Source organism: Hylaeus anthracinus, unplaced genomic scaffold, assembly GCF_026225885.1.
Source record: "Hylaeus anthracinus isolate JK02 unplaced genomic scaffold, UHH_iyHylAnth1.0_haploid 11994, whole genome shotgun sequence".
In the NCBI taxonomy this organism is placed as follows: domain Eukaryota; kingdom Metazoa; phylum Arthropoda; class Insecta; order Hymenoptera; family Colletidae; genus Hylaeus; species Hylaeus anthracinus.
The window spans coordinates 866252-884481 of record NW_026534341.1 but is presented as its reverse complement, the minus strand read 5'-3'; the positions used below and the strand labels follow the sequence as shown (position 1 = coordinate 884481).

At 42.1% G+C, this 18230-nt stretch overlaps 3 protein-coding genes across 6 annotated transcripts in view; 1 reads left to right on the top strand and 2 right to left on the bottom strand.

The window, feature by feature from the left end:
• The window catches only part of LOC128888878 (cadherin EGF LAG seven-pass G-type receptor 1-like), a 30347-nt gene extending 19114 nt beyond the window's left edge, over positions 1 to 11233 (top strand). For 3 of the 4 annotated variants that reach the window (XM_054146055.1, XM_054146056.1, XM_054146054.1), the window contains 5 exons: positions 4981 to 5240; positions 6102 to 6203; positions 6346 to 6532; positions 8057 to 8143; positions 8649 to 11233. In XM_054146055.1, the coding sequence (XP_054002030.1) occupies positions 4981 to 5240; positions 6102 to 6203; positions 6346 to 6532; positions 8057 to 8143; positions 8649 to 8705 (693 nt within the window). In that variant the 3' untranslated portion in view covers positions 8706 to 11233. The remainder of the gene's footprint in view (positions 1 to 4980; positions 5241 to 6101; positions 6204 to 6345; positions 6533 to 8056; positions 8144 to 8648) is intronic. The other variant, XM_054146057.1, reaches the window with a different exon arrangement.
• Positions 11234 to 12398: 1165 nt separating this feature from the next.
• On the bottom strand, positions 12399 to 15492 carry LOC128888879 (HIRA-interacting protein 3-like). Its single transcript, XM_054146058.1, has 4 exons — positions 15316 to 15492; positions 14497 to 14604; positions 13449 to 14043; positions 12399 to 12995 (listed from the first exon to the last, which is right to left on the bottom strand). Exons 1-3 carry the CDS (start codon positions 15370 to 15372, stop codon positions 13477 to 13479), a joined length of 732 nt encoding a protein of 243 aa, XP_054002033.1. The 5' UTR covers positions 15373 to 15492; the 3' UTR covers positions 12399 to 12995; positions 13449 to 13476.
• Positions 15493 to 15947: 455 nt separating this feature from the next.
• Positions 15948 to 18023, bottom strand: LOC128888877 (cleavage stimulation factor subunit 1). Its single transcript, XM_054146053.1, has 4 exons — positions 17884 to 18023; positions 16847 to 17747; positions 16653 to 16746; positions 15948 to 16546 (listed from the first exon to the last, which is right to left on the bottom strand). The coding sequence occupies exons 1-4, from the start codon at positions 17952 to 17954 to the stop codon at positions 16302 to 16304; spliced, it is 1311 nt and encodes a 436-aa protein (XP_054002028.1). The 5' UTR covers positions 17955 to 18023; the 3' UTR covers positions 15948 to 16301.
• Positions 18024 to 18230: the final 207 nt, after the last annotated feature.

The following is an 18230-nucleotide window of genomic DNA, read 5'->3' as shown; positions in this document are numbered from 1 at the left end:
GAGAGAGTATCCTTATCCTGTTGAGTTTTTAAGAACTCGGTTCCAAGGTTTCGCGCGGAAAATGCGGGTTAATTAGGGTAGATTTATCGATCGCAAAAAGCGTGAAAGCTTGGAAGCTCTTTTTTAGATAGGGCAAAAAGAAGACGCCGGAAAGCAAGTTGTCCTCTCGCGGGGATGACGTGGGAAAATTTCAAGCGGATTCGGAGTTTCGCGAGCGTGCGTAGATGGAATCGTCGCGACGCCGGAGCCCAACAAAAGCCAAGGGAATTCTATTCGTCGCGCGCTGGCTTCCAGTAGTCGCGGTGAAAACGACAGCGCAAAGGACAAGCTGATTCTGTCAGAAACAACTGGCACGCTTCTCTCTTTATCTGGCTTGAAAAAATATATCCCACCGTCATTAGGGTAGCCGTGTGTGCGTGCGCGCGTGTGTCGCAAAGGGTGCGGAACCGAGTATCTCGTCGACGCACCACGAAACCCGTCAGACCTTTCGAAGCGTGTATATTTCTCTCCGACGCGACGCGTCTACAGTTCTCTTTCGTTTTCCCTCGAACCTTTTCTCCATTCGCTCCTAATTACTCCGCTCTGTATACACCAGACCCCGACAAATAACGTTTATCTCTCCCGGGAAACTCGAGGTTTTACCGATACGCTTCACCGTTAACGTCCGTATCGAACCTAGCTTCTGTCGCGAAAAAAACCATCCCTCTCGCCTACTTGGAAGCATCGATGTAGCAAGCAATAGAAAAACAGAGCAGGATGAAAACTCGTTGGTACGTAACTCTGGGCCGAGTGGTAGCTCGAAAGAAATCGTCGTACCAGGCTACCCGACCGATTCTCATTTCATTTCGGCTTTCACTTTAATCCCGTCTAGCATACGATCGCACCGACGAAAGAGAATTTCCTATACGATTCTTCCTTGATCGTTGGAGCCTCGAGCTCGTCACGCTTGGTTTCCGAGCGTATCCCTCGCGTATCTCTCAAAATACGGAGCAGAACCTTTGGTGGTTACAAACTTGGTTTTACTCGTAATACGGAGGATTCTCCCGGACTTACCCTGTGTCTTCCGCGGTAAGCGTTGAAACACAATATCCGTATATCATCCCTTGATACCATTTAGAAAAGGTTCGCGATTCGAGCTAGCTTTCGTTCCATCTGAAAGTTACGATTAGTTGAAATTAAATAGCGATCGAACGATTCGTGACATTTGAAAAAACGCAAATATTTCGATCGTACGAACGTGTTTTACGACGCGTGGTTTGTTTTATGGCAAAGAAAAGAATACTGTCTCCCGTTTACGAGCCTCGCTACGCGTAGAGCAAACTTTCCACGACCATGTGCACGCCACGTCGTGACGTCGGAGAGCACTTAGCGCGTCTCTAAGGAATTTAATGATCTCGTCTTGTGGACGTGGCCCCGACACGAAACGGTCGAGCGAAATGCGTACCTCTACAGCTCGACAAATATTTTCCACCGTGCGTTCGATACTCGAGAAAGGGTTATTTTCCGTTGGAGCGACCTTCCGTTTCGCTCCGAGCGGTTTCACAAAAATGTTCATTTTCCAAGTTGAACGCGCAGCAAACGAATCCACCAACAAAGAAATTTCCAACCAAAAGCTGATCCGAATCCGACTCGAAATTAACGCGACACCACGTAACCCGCTGAATTTTGTCCGAGGCAAACACGGAAATTACCGAGAATTGCGATTCGAACGGTTGCATGTCTATTCGAAGGAACAAAAAATTAATCAAAGTAGGTTTATCTCGAACGTTCCCGATGTTATTTCTACGAGCAACAGGAGCATCGGAATTACCTCGATCGAATCTTCGCGCAGTCTTTAGACGCTGGAAGTACGTAATTTAATAACCAACGTAACGAATTTTGCCTCTATCTCGAGAGAAGAACCGCGATGGAAATCGATTACGAGAATTTAATTACGGAAACATTTTACGGTAGAATTTGTTAGTCGGTGACAACTGTAAATAAAGCGACGCACGCAAACGCGAACACTGAAACGGAAAGAGAGAAAACGGAAAACATTAATTATTCCTCGCAAAGTGAATCGCGTGACTCGCTCGTATGAAATCTGAAGAGGGGTGACTGTAATTAAAGGGAATTAACTACACTCGATTCCAGCGAAATAATTGACGAACGACAAGCAGTCGTTTCCATGAATTAACGAAACGGATTCGCCGACGTTGCGCGTGTAATTCTACACCAGCCGCGAAACATTGAAAAAAGTTACTATCGCGGTCGCGCGACGTATCGTATAAATGTCATTTCATCGAATTTGGTACAAATCGAAAAGTTGCAGGAAAATGTTGGATCGTTGGGCTAATCTCGAAGGAATGTAACATCCCCGTGGAAACTCTGACCAATGTCGATCGAATTCTCGTTGTTCTCGTCGAGAAGAAAATTGAGAACGAAGCTGCTCGCCGAACTCCGGGCACCTGCAATGCAGCACGCTTCTCAACACGAAGAAACTCACCGTTTAAAATAACCTTTTCAACGGCCGAGTTCGCTCTGTGACAAACTTGTCCGATATTGTTCGCGAAAAAGCTGTAAAACGAACTTACCCTCGACGCACTGCGGTAAATCATCGGACGACTCGACGCGCGACGCAGATTCCACGTTACCGGACGATCGTTCTTTGTAAAAGAAATGTTTTTAACCGAGTTGGCTCTCGTTGCGAGTCAAATCGCGCGTTAGTCGTTGAACGTGGTTTTCAACGAAGAGAAGCGAGAAAGAAAGCATCGTAAAATATCATCGATCGCGTGGAGCCCACGGACGAATCGTTTGTAAAACCGAAGACCCCGCAACGGGGATATAATCCGTGGGAGTCGTCTAAGGAGAGCTGAAAACTTGGGTCGGAAAACATGCATTATTTACGAAGCGAACCGACCGACGCGAAACTTGCTTTACAAACAATATTTGCTTAAAGTTGTTGCGAATACACGGACCAGCCTTCGCCATCTCCCTTCCTATAAAAACTCTCGAAATGGTTATCATCTCCCGTGTGTTTTCGCAGGCTAATCAGCGGAGTAAACGATGTAACTTTTTCGTATGCCGATTTTCACGCGAGCGTTCCTCTAGATCTACCTAAAAGCTAGGGATTTCTGCCATTTACGATTCTACGATTTAACCTTGCGGGCCAGAACGTCGATGAAAGTTTCGAAAAAGATTTCAACCTCGATATTCGCGTGTTTCGTCGCTCCAGGTAGCACGCGGACCGAGTTATCGTCATTACCACGCTACAGTCGCATAACTTTATTCGATGCTCGCCAAACGAACTAATCCACTTAAACGTCCCAATCACGATCCACGGCATTAACGGGATTCGAACAAACCGTGCGTTATTTGTCGAAACTGCAAGCGCATCGTGACCAAACTGCTAAAACGAACAAAGCCTTCGATCGGCTTGACTTAATCGCGACTCGATCCGGGTTCGTCGGTGAATTAGCGAACACGAACGATTACGGGGCGTTCCGATATCGCAAAATTGAATACCACGCGCAAAAAGTTAGGGGATAAACGACGAAAGGGGAAGCTTCGCTGTTGTTCGTCTCAAAACTCGGAGCTTGTTCCGAAAGATGAAGTTTCCAGAAATACGCGGCAACGTCGTTGTGGGAGCATCGATTATGTCTCGAGGCGATACACCCGCCGAACTTAAAGAAAATTAAAAACCTTGGAAACCGAAATTATTTCTCCGCCCTAGTCTTGGCGAGCGCGACGGTCAAATTAGACGTACAGGAAGATGAAAACGGAATCGTTTTAAATTGTAATAATTTGCATGAGAAGGCCGGATCGTTGGATCGACCGAGCGAAAGGCAACTATTTACGATTCGTATGATCGATGCTCTCCGCCTCTCGTTACCCTTAATTGCATTGAATTTCAAATCGATACCCTCGAAAGGAACGATTCTTTGACGGCTCTATCGTTTCTTTCGTCATTAAAAGCTTACCGCTCGTAAAATTAGTAATGCGTATCGCTCGCGCGGATAAAAGTCTCGGCTTTAACGCTCGAGTCGGTGAAAATTGATCGCGAGAAGATCGTTTCGATGAAAAATAGCAGTACCTTCGATGCATGTACCTAGATACTCGCCACTTTTACGAGTCCTCGAGAGAACCCTGACGATCCAATTTACATCTCGAAATCCTCTTACCAACCGCATTCTAACCATTTCACAGGGAAACGACGATCGTTCGGTTCTCGTTTCGTTGGCGCATTTACAGGTCTGATTGCGTTGTAAATACGCGGGGATAAACGTCGACCGAGTGGTACACAAGTATCGAAAATCGTCGCTGTTTCGCGATACGGTTAAAGGGAAAAATGACGTCGAAGATCGCGCAATGTTAACGAGATAACGCTTCGCGAATTTACGAGCCGTATAATGGAATCGAACCGTTGAAACTTTCAGACGAACACTTTTCACGGTCAAAATACGATTCTTTTGCTTTCGATTTCCCTTCTCGATATGCTCGTATATTTTCGCGTAATCTTCTACGGTAAAATGAAACTGTCTTGACTCGGTTGCCCCCCCCCCTCTCTCTCTCTCTCTCGATGTGAAAATATCTTGGTCATGTTATCGGAACCGCATCGAATTCGCGGTATCGATTCGGATCCGATTCATTTCCTCGATACTCGCAGTCGATGTCAGCAACGAGGATAATCCCGGACTTAGTCTCGAGTCACGTACCGAAAGGTTCGAGCTACTGCAGCTTTCCGCTATTCTGCTTCGCTCCCATTCGACCTTTCAAAAGGATCTACTCTTTCGAAGGACTCTCTTTCGGGATACGTCTTCTTCGCATCGCTTGTATCCGACGGGATATTTGCCGAGAACTGTCCCCTCGAAACGCCAGATCTTTTTCTTCTCCGATTATACTTTATAATCGTGACGATTACCCGAGCCTACTCGTTACGTTTTAAAGGTGGCATAGAAAATGAAAAGAAAATGAAAATATCGTATACATGCATGCTCGCAGGACTCGGAACTGTGTATCTCTCTGGGACTGAGTCTCCAGTACCTTCGAATGACAGTGGTATGTTGGCTGGCTGCAATGTGTCATCACCTTTACGCTACGGTTGCCTCGATCCCGCGTCGCGACGACCCACCGACCTACCTCAAGTACAGCGTCTTCGCTTGGGGTGCGCCGTTCCTCAACCTCGGAGGCGCCACGATTCTACAGATACGCGAAGCTAAAGACATTTGGGACATCGCGGACCTTACGCCCTTCAATTGCTGGTAACGCATTTTTTCTCCTTCTGTTTATTTTTCACTTTGCGCGAAATTAAATCGCATTTTTCGGCGTAAAATATAGCATCGGTAACGGTAACGGCGAACACGCGAAAAGAGATATCGGAATCGAATTGGCCGCTCGAAGCCGAATCGAAATTGAACTCTAGCTTTTCGTTCATTTTTAAGAGAAAACGAAGAGCGCAGACCTCTCGTATCCGTGTTGCAATTTTCGTGTACGTTTAGAGCGGAGTGGAACGCACGACACTATCGTGGCTACGTAACATTAAATTAGGCCGCGAATATAACGATCGATCTGTTCTCTAAGAGAACTTGTCTTGTTTCCTCGAGAAAAAGAAGATTTCCTTATGGTATCCTTTCGAATTGGGTTCGTAGATGCGGCCGGAAAAGTCTTTTAAACAAGCGGATAACGTATGCTATATATACTAAGAGCATGGCTGCACGAACAAGGTAATATCGTTGAAAAATGGGATATTATCGAAAATATGGACGAGATTATCCTCCAGCCGGAAAGTCTCGTATATCCTTCCCGATGGCGGCCAATACTTTCAACCGAGCCGAATTCTCTTCTCTCTTTTTTCGCGTTCCACTTCCCTTGGCCTCGTGGCTCCAGAAATTTCAAGACAAAAGTTAACTTTCCTTTCCGTCGCGTCGCTCCATCTTTCCTTATCTTTTATTAGAATCTCCGAAACGTCGATACGATAACAACTACCCTAGTCTATCCGTCTATCCGTTCCACGGCCATCGAATTTTTATGGTAAATCGTGCCGTCGTTGATAAACGCGATAAGAGTTCGGAAGCTCGAACAGTTTCGAATAGTATTACGATATCGTTATTTGTTCGCCGTAGGTTTCTGGGTACGAAGGCAACAATTTACGCTTACGGTTTACCTGTCGCCCTGCTGCTTCTAATCGCCGGCTACTATCTAGTCAAAGCTGCGATCGTGTCCAGGTATGATGTCGTCGATAATAGGTATTTGCGCGTCATTGATTTTAACGAGTGAAACGCACAACTACCGCAAAATTAAACAGGAGAAAATAAATGGTTCTCGACTGGTGCAACAAACTTTCTTTTTTCCGCCGAATCGGCTCAGGTACACGTGCAGCATGCAGCTGGAGATTAAGCAGCGCGAGAAAATGAAGAGAAGAAGATCCCTGCAATTGATACTATTTTTGAAAATCAGCATGATAGTAGGCGTAGTGGCTGGCTGCGGAGTCGCGTCCAGAATATGGAAAGTTCCTTTTCTCTGGGCCGTGTTCTGCACCGGTCATTCCCTGCAGGTGAGAAACAACCTTAAGAGAAATAGTTTTTCATCTTGTACCTTGCGTCAGTGCCAGGCTCGAACGCTACACTTTGAAAGCTAACGACGAGGCAAATTTCATTCGGTTACGTACCGAAAAAGTCGATCGTATCTAAAGGAAAATCGGACTTGTTGTCGCGCGCCTTGTTCCGCGAGCCGAACCACGAACGTCGGAAATTAAGAATACCGAACGGATAACGAGTTTTCCGCTCCGCTGTTAGTTTCGAAGTCAATTTCAACTTTGAAAGAATACACGTACGTCTTTATTATTAACAGGTTAAATCTACATGAAATAACATACCGGAAACAACGTGTTTCGAGTTTCGTTTAAAGTTGGCACAACTCCGAGATAACACTTTTTTTCGCGAAACCTCGTTTGCCAAGCTATCCCTTCTTTACGTATGGCTTTCGCGTGGTGTAACTAGCTTTCAGAAAATATCATTCGAAAACGTAACTCGTCCGAGAGCTTTCTCTCCGGTCCGGCTACGCGATCCTAGGATGCGATACATAGTTACGTACCAGCAACGAAACCCTATCGAATCTTCGAAAACTGAAGCGAGCGATAAACTGTTGGTGCAAGAACTCCTTTTCGTCGCGAAAACTCGACTGCGAAAGTTTCCAGCGTGACATCGGAGTCGGGACAAGTCGTAAACAGCAACCTCAGGAGCTTCGTCCGCGACGCAGAAGAGCTTCCAGCATCCTCGACGAAAAAAGATTTTCCGTCTCGCGAGATAGACCGGGACGCAGGACCTTTCTCCTTGTACTTGTTCCAATCGATTATTCGATTCCCTTCGCTCGATTATTCTTTTCCTACAGCATCGCGTCCCCGTTCTTATTTCGTCTTTACGAGGAACAACTCGTCCGTTGTTCCTTCGAATCGAGTATCGTAAGCAGACGACGCGATCGGTAGGGTTCTCGAAGAGAGAAGACTCGAATACTCGCTGTTCGGAAACTGGTTGTCCGTGAAGATTGCATTAGAAGCGCGAATAGTCGGAAACGATAGTTTTAAACGTCGGAGCAAGATGCTTGGAAATTGGAACGCGCGAGCCTGAGGGCAGACTCTCTTGGCAAGTACGAAATATCTGTACCATAACGGCAGCGAATTATTCATACGAAACGAAGCGGATGCTTTTGCTCGAAACTCATGGTTGAGAGAGCCAGTTCCCGGACCGAGAACGCCAATAACCCCCAAGGAGTACTCGTCAAGAGAAAACTGTAAAATTTTCACAACGAACAGGATCCTGCGTCGGCGTGGTAACGACATTTTTACGCGACAAAGCGAGAAACGAGGAGAGACGTCAATCCAGACGCAACGCGCTTGATAATCGTCACGCGAATCTGTTACTCGAAACGATTTCGATATTGCTTATTCCACGGACAATTTCGTAACGTTATTTAAAAGATCAACGAAACTAACACGCACAACTTTCGTCTAAGACGTTCGGTAATCGACGTGATCTCTTTGTTCTGTTATCCATTTTCTTTGCACGCCTCGTTGGAACAGGGACTGGCCGTGGCGTTGTCCGTCGCGTGCAACTGCAGAGTTTTAAAGGTCTACGCTAGGAAATCTTACAGGCAGCCGAAGCAGCAGGTAAATCTTCCACATTCTAATCTTCGAAGCTCGGACGCATGGAATCGAATTGTTATTCTGTAGCGAATACTCGCCGCTTATCCTCTTTTATCGAATCGAGAAAACTCGCGACAGGTTTCCCGCGTCTATCGCAACGTCTTCTCGGTTGCGATAGGAGCGACCTAGTCGACTGTTATCGTTTGATTCGGAAAACGAGACGTCTACGAGACGTACCAGCTTCTCGAACATGCTTGTACGCTTTGTTGTCGCAACCCGAGAACTCCTAAAAGTACAACAGCCTCGAGCTACGCTGAAATAACCTGCAACTTCCCGTTTAATATCCATACTTGAACGATATTATCGCATCGACTACGCACGATCCGTTATCCTGACGAAGCGGGTATCGCGTTCGCGATAGATTTCGCTCGAACGGCCAGAAACGAACGAACGGAACGACGTCGCGGGTCGGTGTGGTAAGCGGGAAAACGCGTTAAATAGCTCGACTAGAAAATGGTTGGTTTTACAGATCGCCCAGTCGAGTAGCAGTATGCAGTTGCTCGCGCCTGCACCGGATCCGGTCTAGATCGACGTGTTTCGGGCTTGGAAGGACAAACGATACACGGCTAAACGATACCGACGACTTACTTTCGATTAGCAGCTTTCCCAGTCGCGGTACGAATCACGAAACCAGAAACAAAAACAGAAAAGGAAAGCCGTTTCGCTGAACGAACGGAGGAGTCAAAATGTTTGATTCCACGGACATACGTTGCGTCAACATATCATCGCTAATATCGCAACCTTTGTATTTTGTATGCGTCACCGAACGCCACGATGAAACGATGCGACGCCGCGACAGAGAAACGCTAATTACGCTTTTCGAGGGGATAAAGGCGACAGCCGTTATCAGGAAAACCACGAACATTATCGAGAGATGGAAATGGAACGGTGAATATCGATCTAGCGTGAAAGGAATCCCCTGCAACGAGCGTTGTATTCGCACGCGTTCCCGGCGGTTTTGCGGCTGGCATTCCGTTGCGATGCAATTAACACTCGGTAATGACATATGCGATCGCATTAGTACGCGTAACCATCGGCACTCCGTAAATGTAAGAGCATTGTAATTATAATACCAAGAAATAAATATTTTGAAATCCTATATAGCAGGAACTCCGCACTCTTCCTCCCGCCGTCGCGTCGGACGATCGTGATCACGATATCAACGCGAAGGTCATCGACGAAAATCAAAACACGCGCGACTACGTACTTTTCCCTCCCTTTCTCTCGTCTTTCCTATGGATCAAATGTGTATTATTCAGAGCTACAAGAGTATTCGATCATTTCGAGCAAAGAGTAACAAAGGTGACTGTGATGTAAACTTTCGATCGATCGAAACTGTTGTCCGTGTCATCTCTTCCTGTGCCGCGAGCAACTTGACGTTTAATTATCGGGAACGACTGACTGCCCGTGCCCGTGTTTGGAAACGGTCCTCTTTTATTGCCCCGACTTACTACTAACCCCAAGAGAAACCCAGCGAGGATGACGATTATGATTAAATTTCCATTCGAAACGTAAAGTAGCGTCCGTCTTTCGACATTTTTTGTATATTCAAAACAACAATAAACGCGGTCATTGGAAATAGTGATTATAGGTTCGCAGTCAGATCTTACAAACCCGAATACGAACAGATGAATGTTTAAACAATTTGTTGATGTAGTTAAAAATAGTTGAAAATCCTTAAAGTACATGGTGCAACGATGGAGAACGAAATAATTTTGGAAGCTTGGATCAGAACCTTTAATGTTTTGCATTAGTGGCGCCATCGATGGTAAACCGCCCAAGTTTGTAGTGAGAGTGGTTCCCGCTGTTGGTACTAGATGCCGCCACTAACATTTATGGTCGTCGCCATCTAGTGGTGAAATGATGGAACTAATTTTAGGAGTTTGGTCAGCGCCTCTATCGGGAAAACGTCCAAGTTTCTCGCCCGATTAATTCCCTCTCGCCATTTGTTCGATGGCGATGGTGTCGCCATCTAGCGTTGCGAGAAAGAACTAAAAGGCGACAAACTTGGGCGTTTTCCCGATAGAGGCGCTGACAAACTTCTAAAATTAGTTCGATCTTTTCACTACTAGATGGCGAGGACCATAAATGTTAGTGGCGACATCTGGCACTAACAGCGGGAACTATTTTCTCTGCAAACTTGGACGCTTCGTCGCTAGATGACGCCACCTTAGGCTGAAAAATTAATCTCCTCACCTCTGCAAGATATTAATATACATGGTATACTAATGCAGAATCAAATAACTTGTTAAATAACTGTTTATAAAAATGATCAACTTGAGATATTAATAACAACTCTATGGAGAATTCTTTTTATTTCTTACCGCGATAACGTTTTTTCCGTTGTATCAATAACGCATATACTTTTCCTTCCCACCTCAAAGGGGACGAGAAACGACACGTTGCAATTCTAGTAAAAATGTTATAAAGAAATGCCATTATGAACTTTAGCAAACCAATGTGTACCGTATAAAAATCTATTGCCTTTTACATTTGTCGCTAATATTTTTCAAGTCGTTCAAAATATAATTTTTGTCGCACAAAATGTATTAACATTCGCTTTCCATTCCAGTTTTTCCCACAACCATTCCGTATTCTCTTAGCGATTATTTAACTAATAAGACGTAACCTACGTATTAAAAACCGCGTACATTTAAAACTTACCATTTTCGTAACGCCGAAGTAATGCCTATTAATTCATACTTATTTCAATTTCGCCAAGTTAATCAAACGATTTAGAATTTTACACATATATCCACGATAATTGCGATCTTTTATATTTTTTTAATTCCTAGATATCTGCGAGATCTACGTTAAAATTCTAGTTATCGAATACTCGTACATACTTAACGCAAAAATATATTTAAATGTTGTATATCGCATGGTAATGAGAAAATAAATTCAGTAGAGTCAACTGTTGCAAGCCATAACGACATACAAGATCGTCGAACGATACAAAGAAAACAAAACAAGTACGTTGTTTAGATCGGACGAATCCTTATCGATGATTATATAGACTTTTTTAATAAAAAAAAAAAAGAGAGAAAAACAAAATTTCAATATTCGAACTTGTAACGAGAAGTAAAGCATTCGCCTTAATCTAAGAAAAACACTTTAGCCTGTTACAAGAATTAATTGAATACACTTGAAATTGTAAATACATCATAAAAATTCTAATATCGAACCTTATAGGCTTATTTTCTTCCATACATACTACTCTTCTATTTACTTATGTGTAGATAAAATATGTTTACCATTCATTTACCTAGAAAGGGGATAAATCTGTAATTAATAAAATGTCGTAAAACGTCATTTTTTGATTGAATAAGGGAAAACACGTTTGAGACTATACTTCAATATATATGTATATCTTATATAAGACAGTGCTCACGCTTGCACGCAACACGTTACGATCCTTCGTGCTACCGTTGGAGATAAGATCAATTGCCACACACGAAGCTTAACCTTAACTATGTACACGCGTATCGCATTTGATTTTAATCTCTCATCGAAGCGGACGCTTCGTCTCGTCATATTACCGATAAGAAAAAGAAAATACATGGAATGGCAAATCCCATCTATCTTTCTAGGATACAATAATTGTCGGAAGTTTGTATGATTCGGCTAAAATCTCAGAGACATTCCAAGTAAATAAACAATTTATCGGGCATACAATTCGACAAAGTAAATTTTAAATATTTTCAAAGAATGTTGAATCTCGGAGTTGCTTTTCGTTTATGTAGACTAAAAGTCATACTAGTGTAACCGAAACACATTGCTTCTCTCGATTGCACACGTCTGAACATTCGAGTTCTTCGACGATCAGATTTATCATTCCATTTCTGTTCCTCCTTAAGAAATGTAAATCTTTAATCATAGTGCATTGAATTATATAATCTATCTGTACACTTACAACCGTTCAAATACACAATAATATCAACATATTTAATATTGGACCATTTACGAACAAAAGAGATGCTTAATAGATAGATTTACAGATCACAGAACGTTAACGTGTCGCGAAATTCTATAGCGAAAAGTACATATACACACGTCTATCTTACAATAATTTTTTGTTCGAAAGATAGAAACGAAACACATTTCGTTAAAGTGTTAGTTACAACGTATCGAATAGAACTAAATAGTTAAAAAAATGATAATTCGGTGTATATTAGTAACATTATGCAAGGAAGGAAACAATAGATATTACGCTACGACGCGTTTTTCAGAAATTTTATTTCTGCATTCCATGAAAAAGAGAAATCGTTTCACCATAATTCTCATATATTCCATTTCATTCAGTCATTATTTATATAAGATAAGGTATTACAGTAATTTGCTATGTACGAATTAATTTCAGCTACTTCCATATCAGATCTGAATCAAAGACTGTTTTTATTAGACTCCGGCCTCAGTTCTGATTTGAAAACAACTTGTCTCTATATAAGTCCATATTAAATATATTTTACAATAATATTATCATTGTACATGAACAACGTATGCTCTACACCTCGCTTTGCTATCGTCAACTAACCAGTGCAACGAGTAATTTTACTTAATCAGAGTAAAACTGAATTAAATCAACTACTTTATGGTACGCTCGGCACCATCGAATTCACTCGATAAGTATGCATTTCCATCGATAACGAACGTGTACTATAAACGCATCTTCGTGCATCGTCTTCGAATTAAAAAGGGTAAGATAAAACTCGCGTGCGCTGATTAGCATAACGATTGGCAAGAAGGTGTCAATTTGTTAAAATAGACGAGGGGACTGGATTTGTAACCCCAATGTGTGCGCCGCCCCTGGTACCTGCTACAGTAAAATGAATATTTTATACAAAATTTTTACTTTCTAAAGAAACTATAACTACGTTTCATCAACAACGCTTTTCCCGATTAAATGTTCCTCAACGATGCAATGACATTATCGAACTTTATCAAAATTTACAAAAGATATTTTAAACGGTATGTATAGTTGTACATTGTTAGAAAAGAATGAGAATGCGTGTAATAAATCGTAAACTTTCGAAACTCTTTGACAACAACCAAATATTATATAGATCGTAAACGTAAAGACGTTTACGAACGAACCGTGCAAGTACATATGATATTAAACATACTCTTGTTGGATTTTAACGAATTTATATTTAAAAGTAGAAAATATAAGTTTTCTCACTCCTTTCCATTTAAATCGTTCTACGAAGATCTAACTAAGCCGGATAAAGAATTAAAGAAACAATTGTAAACAAAAAAAAATATTGCTTACATGAAGCTGGTAAACAGGCAAAAGAAGGTTATTCCTTGTTTTCTTCGGTAGTAGTGGTATTTGACGGGTTTTGAGACTCCGTTGAAGATGAGGGCGGTGCTTCTGCCGTTGTGTCTGTTGCATCTTGACTCGAATCCGAGCTATCCTTTATATCTTCCTCCTTTTTTTCTTCATTGGCACTAGTACTCTTAGTTTCGTCCGCAAAATCTTCCGATTCTTCTGATACTTTCTCCTCCTTAAAGTTAGATTCCAGTGTCTTTTCGACGGTTTCTTTACTTTCCGCTTTCGCGGTACTTTTATCGTCGCTGTCTGCGTTCTTTTCCGTTTCCTCCTTATTCTCGTCCACATCCATTTTCATAGATTCCTCCTCGGAATGCTTTTCACTCTTATTGTTTGCTGCTTCCTCATCCGTATTGTTCTCATTGTTTTTCTCTTGCCGTTTAGGACGCCCGCGTCCACGACCGGTACTCTTTGTCGATGTTTCTCTTTTCTCTTTTTTAGGTGGAGATGGCACAGGTGTGGACGAACTAAGGCCTCGTGCTGAACTACGCGTACGTCTCCTCCCTTCCATTTCTCCAACGGATGCATTTAAGTCCTGCAATTAAAAGTGACATCGAATTGTCAATAAAATAATTTACTTTGCATCGTTTAATTGAAAATTAATTGATAATAATCTTTTTTTGTTCCTTATATCGGTATAAAAGGATATTCGTAAGTTGAATTTAATTCATATATTAATAAAAAAAATGTCAGCCGATCCAGAATGTATAGATAGCTATGGATTCGTAATTGGCGGTCACAAGCGTATTGGTAGTAAATTCTCCCCTCCAAAGACTTAAGAGATTCCCCTTCGTTCCTACTCCCTTCCATCGTATCCCCACTCCTGACACCCTTCTGCTCACGTAGGCAGCTAGAGTCAACAGGGAGAATAAATGGAGGGAAACAACCTGGCAAAGGGCTAAGCCTCGAGATCTTGAACTTTAGAACGTTTTCGAATGTTCAATGAACTGAATATGCTTAATTAATCGAATTAAAAAACGAAACATACCTTTATAAGTTGTTCCCCTTCCTGAGCTGTCCTTTCGAGTGTGGAAAGTCTTTTCGTACCACCTCGTTTGTTTTTCGTTGGAGTTGGTTTCTCTTCCCCGGAATGGTCCTGAAAATATTTCATCGTTGCATTTCATTCGACGTTTAGCACCAACGGAAAACTCATCGGAGTCACTTGATCGTAATTCGCATAGAAGAAGCGTCATAGATAACGTGAAATTGAAACGTGATCGTTTAAAGGATTACGTCGCACTAGAAGAGAAAAAACATCGAAACGCGACGATAATTACCCGCGCGATAAGATTATCAAGGACCGTTGAACTACCCGGGGTACGCGCTAAGTTTGTTTAAGTTTCCCGCCATTTTGGCAAGTCGATATGTATTTCTAGCGTCGTATTCTCGAAGGATGCTCCCATCAGGATCACTTTTTCGTAGAAAACGCGTGGCACGTAATCCAGGCATCGAAACCCGTTTTCTGACTTTTTAATACAGTCCTATCGCCACTGACTAGCGACTCTCCTCGTTACGGGAGTCACAAATAAAAAACATCCACCATCTTTGCTAATGAAGGACAAACGGCGCAGCTTTGAAAAATTACGGAGTCTGTAGCCACGCGAAATAAGGCAGCCTTTTTCTATGATCGTGCGAGTTCGTATCTCGCGTAATCACTCTCCGGGTAACGTTCCTTCGTCGTAACACGCGTTATCGTATCGAATTTTCGAGAGAACCGAGCGTCTCCGTGTATTCGAGGGGAGCACACGCCGCCTCAGCATGAAAACTCGGCTTGATGAAGATGTTTCTCGCGCTTCCGTCCGCTTACCTTCGACGCATCCTCGATGTTGTTATCGTTCTTGCTCTCCGCCTTTATCTCGGACATTTCCTTGCTATCGAATCACTCAAAAACACTGGAAAAACCGCGACTTCTCGACAAGAATTTGTGCTGAGCCCGGTCGCACTGTTTATACGATAAGCAAAGATGGCGGTTAGCGTGGGTCACGTGACATATCGTCAAACGTAAAGCGGGAGTTCAGAGCGCCGCCTCGCGATTAATCGTGTAATTCGACACGTAGCGACGCAACGCATAAGGGAATCGGAAACATTTTCAATTCTATCATTCGATTTTTCTTCGAGTTATATACCTCCTCGTACCTGACTCTCTCATCCCTACCTTATCACGATCAGATTTCTTACTACGCTAAACTAACATTTCTCAGGCTTTGAGTTTCTGTTTGAAACAAAAAATGCGCTTAAAAAATAAAAACGAAACACAAAACACATTCGATCGCAAGTTCTTTTTAGACTTTACCAACACCATATCAAGAAATGATCTTTATGTGTCTCCACCTTAGCTTCCTTTTTATATTCCTTACCTACCTTCCTACGGAAAAATTACGATCGACTATTCGTCAAAGGCATCGTTTCAAGTATTAGTAACATTGACATTAACGTAGATTGGTATCAAAAGAAAACGACATTGTCGTTCTTTTTACTTCAATGATAAGGAGAAGCGGTTATGTACAATGATTTAGAACTAGATCGTATGCCAGTTTAACATAAACTATCAAAGTAAACTTTTGTCGCTTCGGGGCACAGTAGTTAACTATGCGACAATCGAAGAACGTTGTACGTTGTACGACAGTTTTTTGTACAGTTGTTCACACATCGTTATATATGTCTGTTCCTTTGAATTTTTCGTATAGAATATATGTTTGTCCGGTAATCTTATGTAAATCCACACGTAATATAAAATCATTGAATTATTAACTTTGAGACGAATATCTGTCCTCTAGAAATCGCAATGCCGATCTAATGAGTCGGCATTCTTCTAAACCAAAATCTTGCTCTGAAATCATCACTACACGTCAAGAATGCTGGAGCAGTCGGTGAATGAACTATCAGTCTTACGGGACCATTGTGTCCCAATGACAATAACTGTTTCCTAGATGCATTTCGAGAATTCCAAGCACATAACGATGTTGTAGCTTCATCGGGAAACATTACATAATCTTCTGTATGATTAAAAATAGCTTGCGCTTTGTGTTCTTGTTTCCCTATTGAAAGGTAGCAATTAATTACATTAAACGTAACGTATAATATAACGAATTTAATTTAGTAGGGAATTTGTATTCCTAGTATACTTCGAATTTGACTTTTTACCTGTAGTTCCAGCACCTGTATACGCTATTAAACATCTGCTAGTAGATAATTCCCATAATTTTATTAAAGAATCTTTTCCCGACGACAGTAAATACTGAAATTCACAATTATAAAGTTTACATAATTCTGATATTAAAAAATATGTTTGGATTTATTACGTAGCAAGTATAAAACATTTATTCATTATTACGAACCTTTCCATTTCTCGTGAACGTTACCGAACATACTTCGTATCCATCGTGCGCTTTTACGAAAGTGTTTATACAACGATTCGATACGCCATCCCATAATTTGATACTCCCGTCTTTCCCAGCTGATGCGTAAGTTTTTGCATCCGGAGAATATTTGATACTCGTTATTCCAGCGGTATGTTGATGGCTCGGTATACTACAGACGAAGCACTGCGCTGTATTAACATCGTACAGTCTTACGACTGGATGATTAGTTCCGACGACTAAAAAATCACCGGTCGGATGAAACGATAAACATCGTATTTGATCCGCGTCTGTAATTGTCCTAAATGCCTTTTTCACGCTAGCCTTGCTAAAATCGAATAGCTTAATGGAAAAATCCCTGCTACCGGATACAAGGATAGGATCCCTTGGATGAAACTCCAAACACGTCACTTCTTCTAAATGATCGTACAACGTTCTTATAACCGGATGACCACCCGTTTGATCTCCGGGTGCCATTTCATCCGGAGCAGACTTTGCCAACATTCTATCGACATCCAAAATTTTAATCGACGCGTCCACCGATCCGGTCGCTATTAACTGACCATCCGCGGAAAATGCTCCCGCTCTACAATTTCCCTTGTGAGAAGTAACATAGGCAGTTTCGTATTGCGCCGGCTCTGGAGCTTGAGTTTGAGCTTCTGTCTCGAATTCTAAGTCTAAACCAGGCCCCAAAGTGTTATCAAACGTCGAAGGAAACGTAGATAAGTTACCCGTATCCTTTTTAGAACGATCAGGTTCATGGACTAATCCGATCAACATTAAGTGAAGCAAACGATCAGACGGAGGACACGGAGGTTCTGCCTGAATTATATTCGATAGTTGCACTGCCAATGTCTGATGTCCATCATAAAATAATTGGCTGAAATATTCATTATATGTCATTGATATGCTTTAATTTGCATCTAAACAAAATTGTATGTAAATAATCGTTTCCATTATACCTGATGACTAGAGAAGATTAATTAACATGCTTGTTAAGAAACGGAAATAAGTACCTGATCATAAGCCTATAAAGCAATTCTCTGCTTTTAATAATATTCTTCGGGTCCACTTCGGGTTCCTTCATTGCGTTCGAATTCTTTATTTTTCAACGGGGCTAAGTAATCTTGCCTGTTTCCGGTAGAATGCACTAAATCGTCGTTAAAACGCCCATCAATCGATGCTTTTCATTTTCGAGGTTATGCTTCGTTGTTGTTAACCGATTCAATAATTAGGTTTACGATTTAACGTTTAGCGTTAAATTCAATTGGTCTATCTATATGTTTAGAGACAGATCTCCGCCAATAGAAACAGCTTTTTATACGTAAAAAATCAACAGAAAATCGTATATAGAAATTGTCAG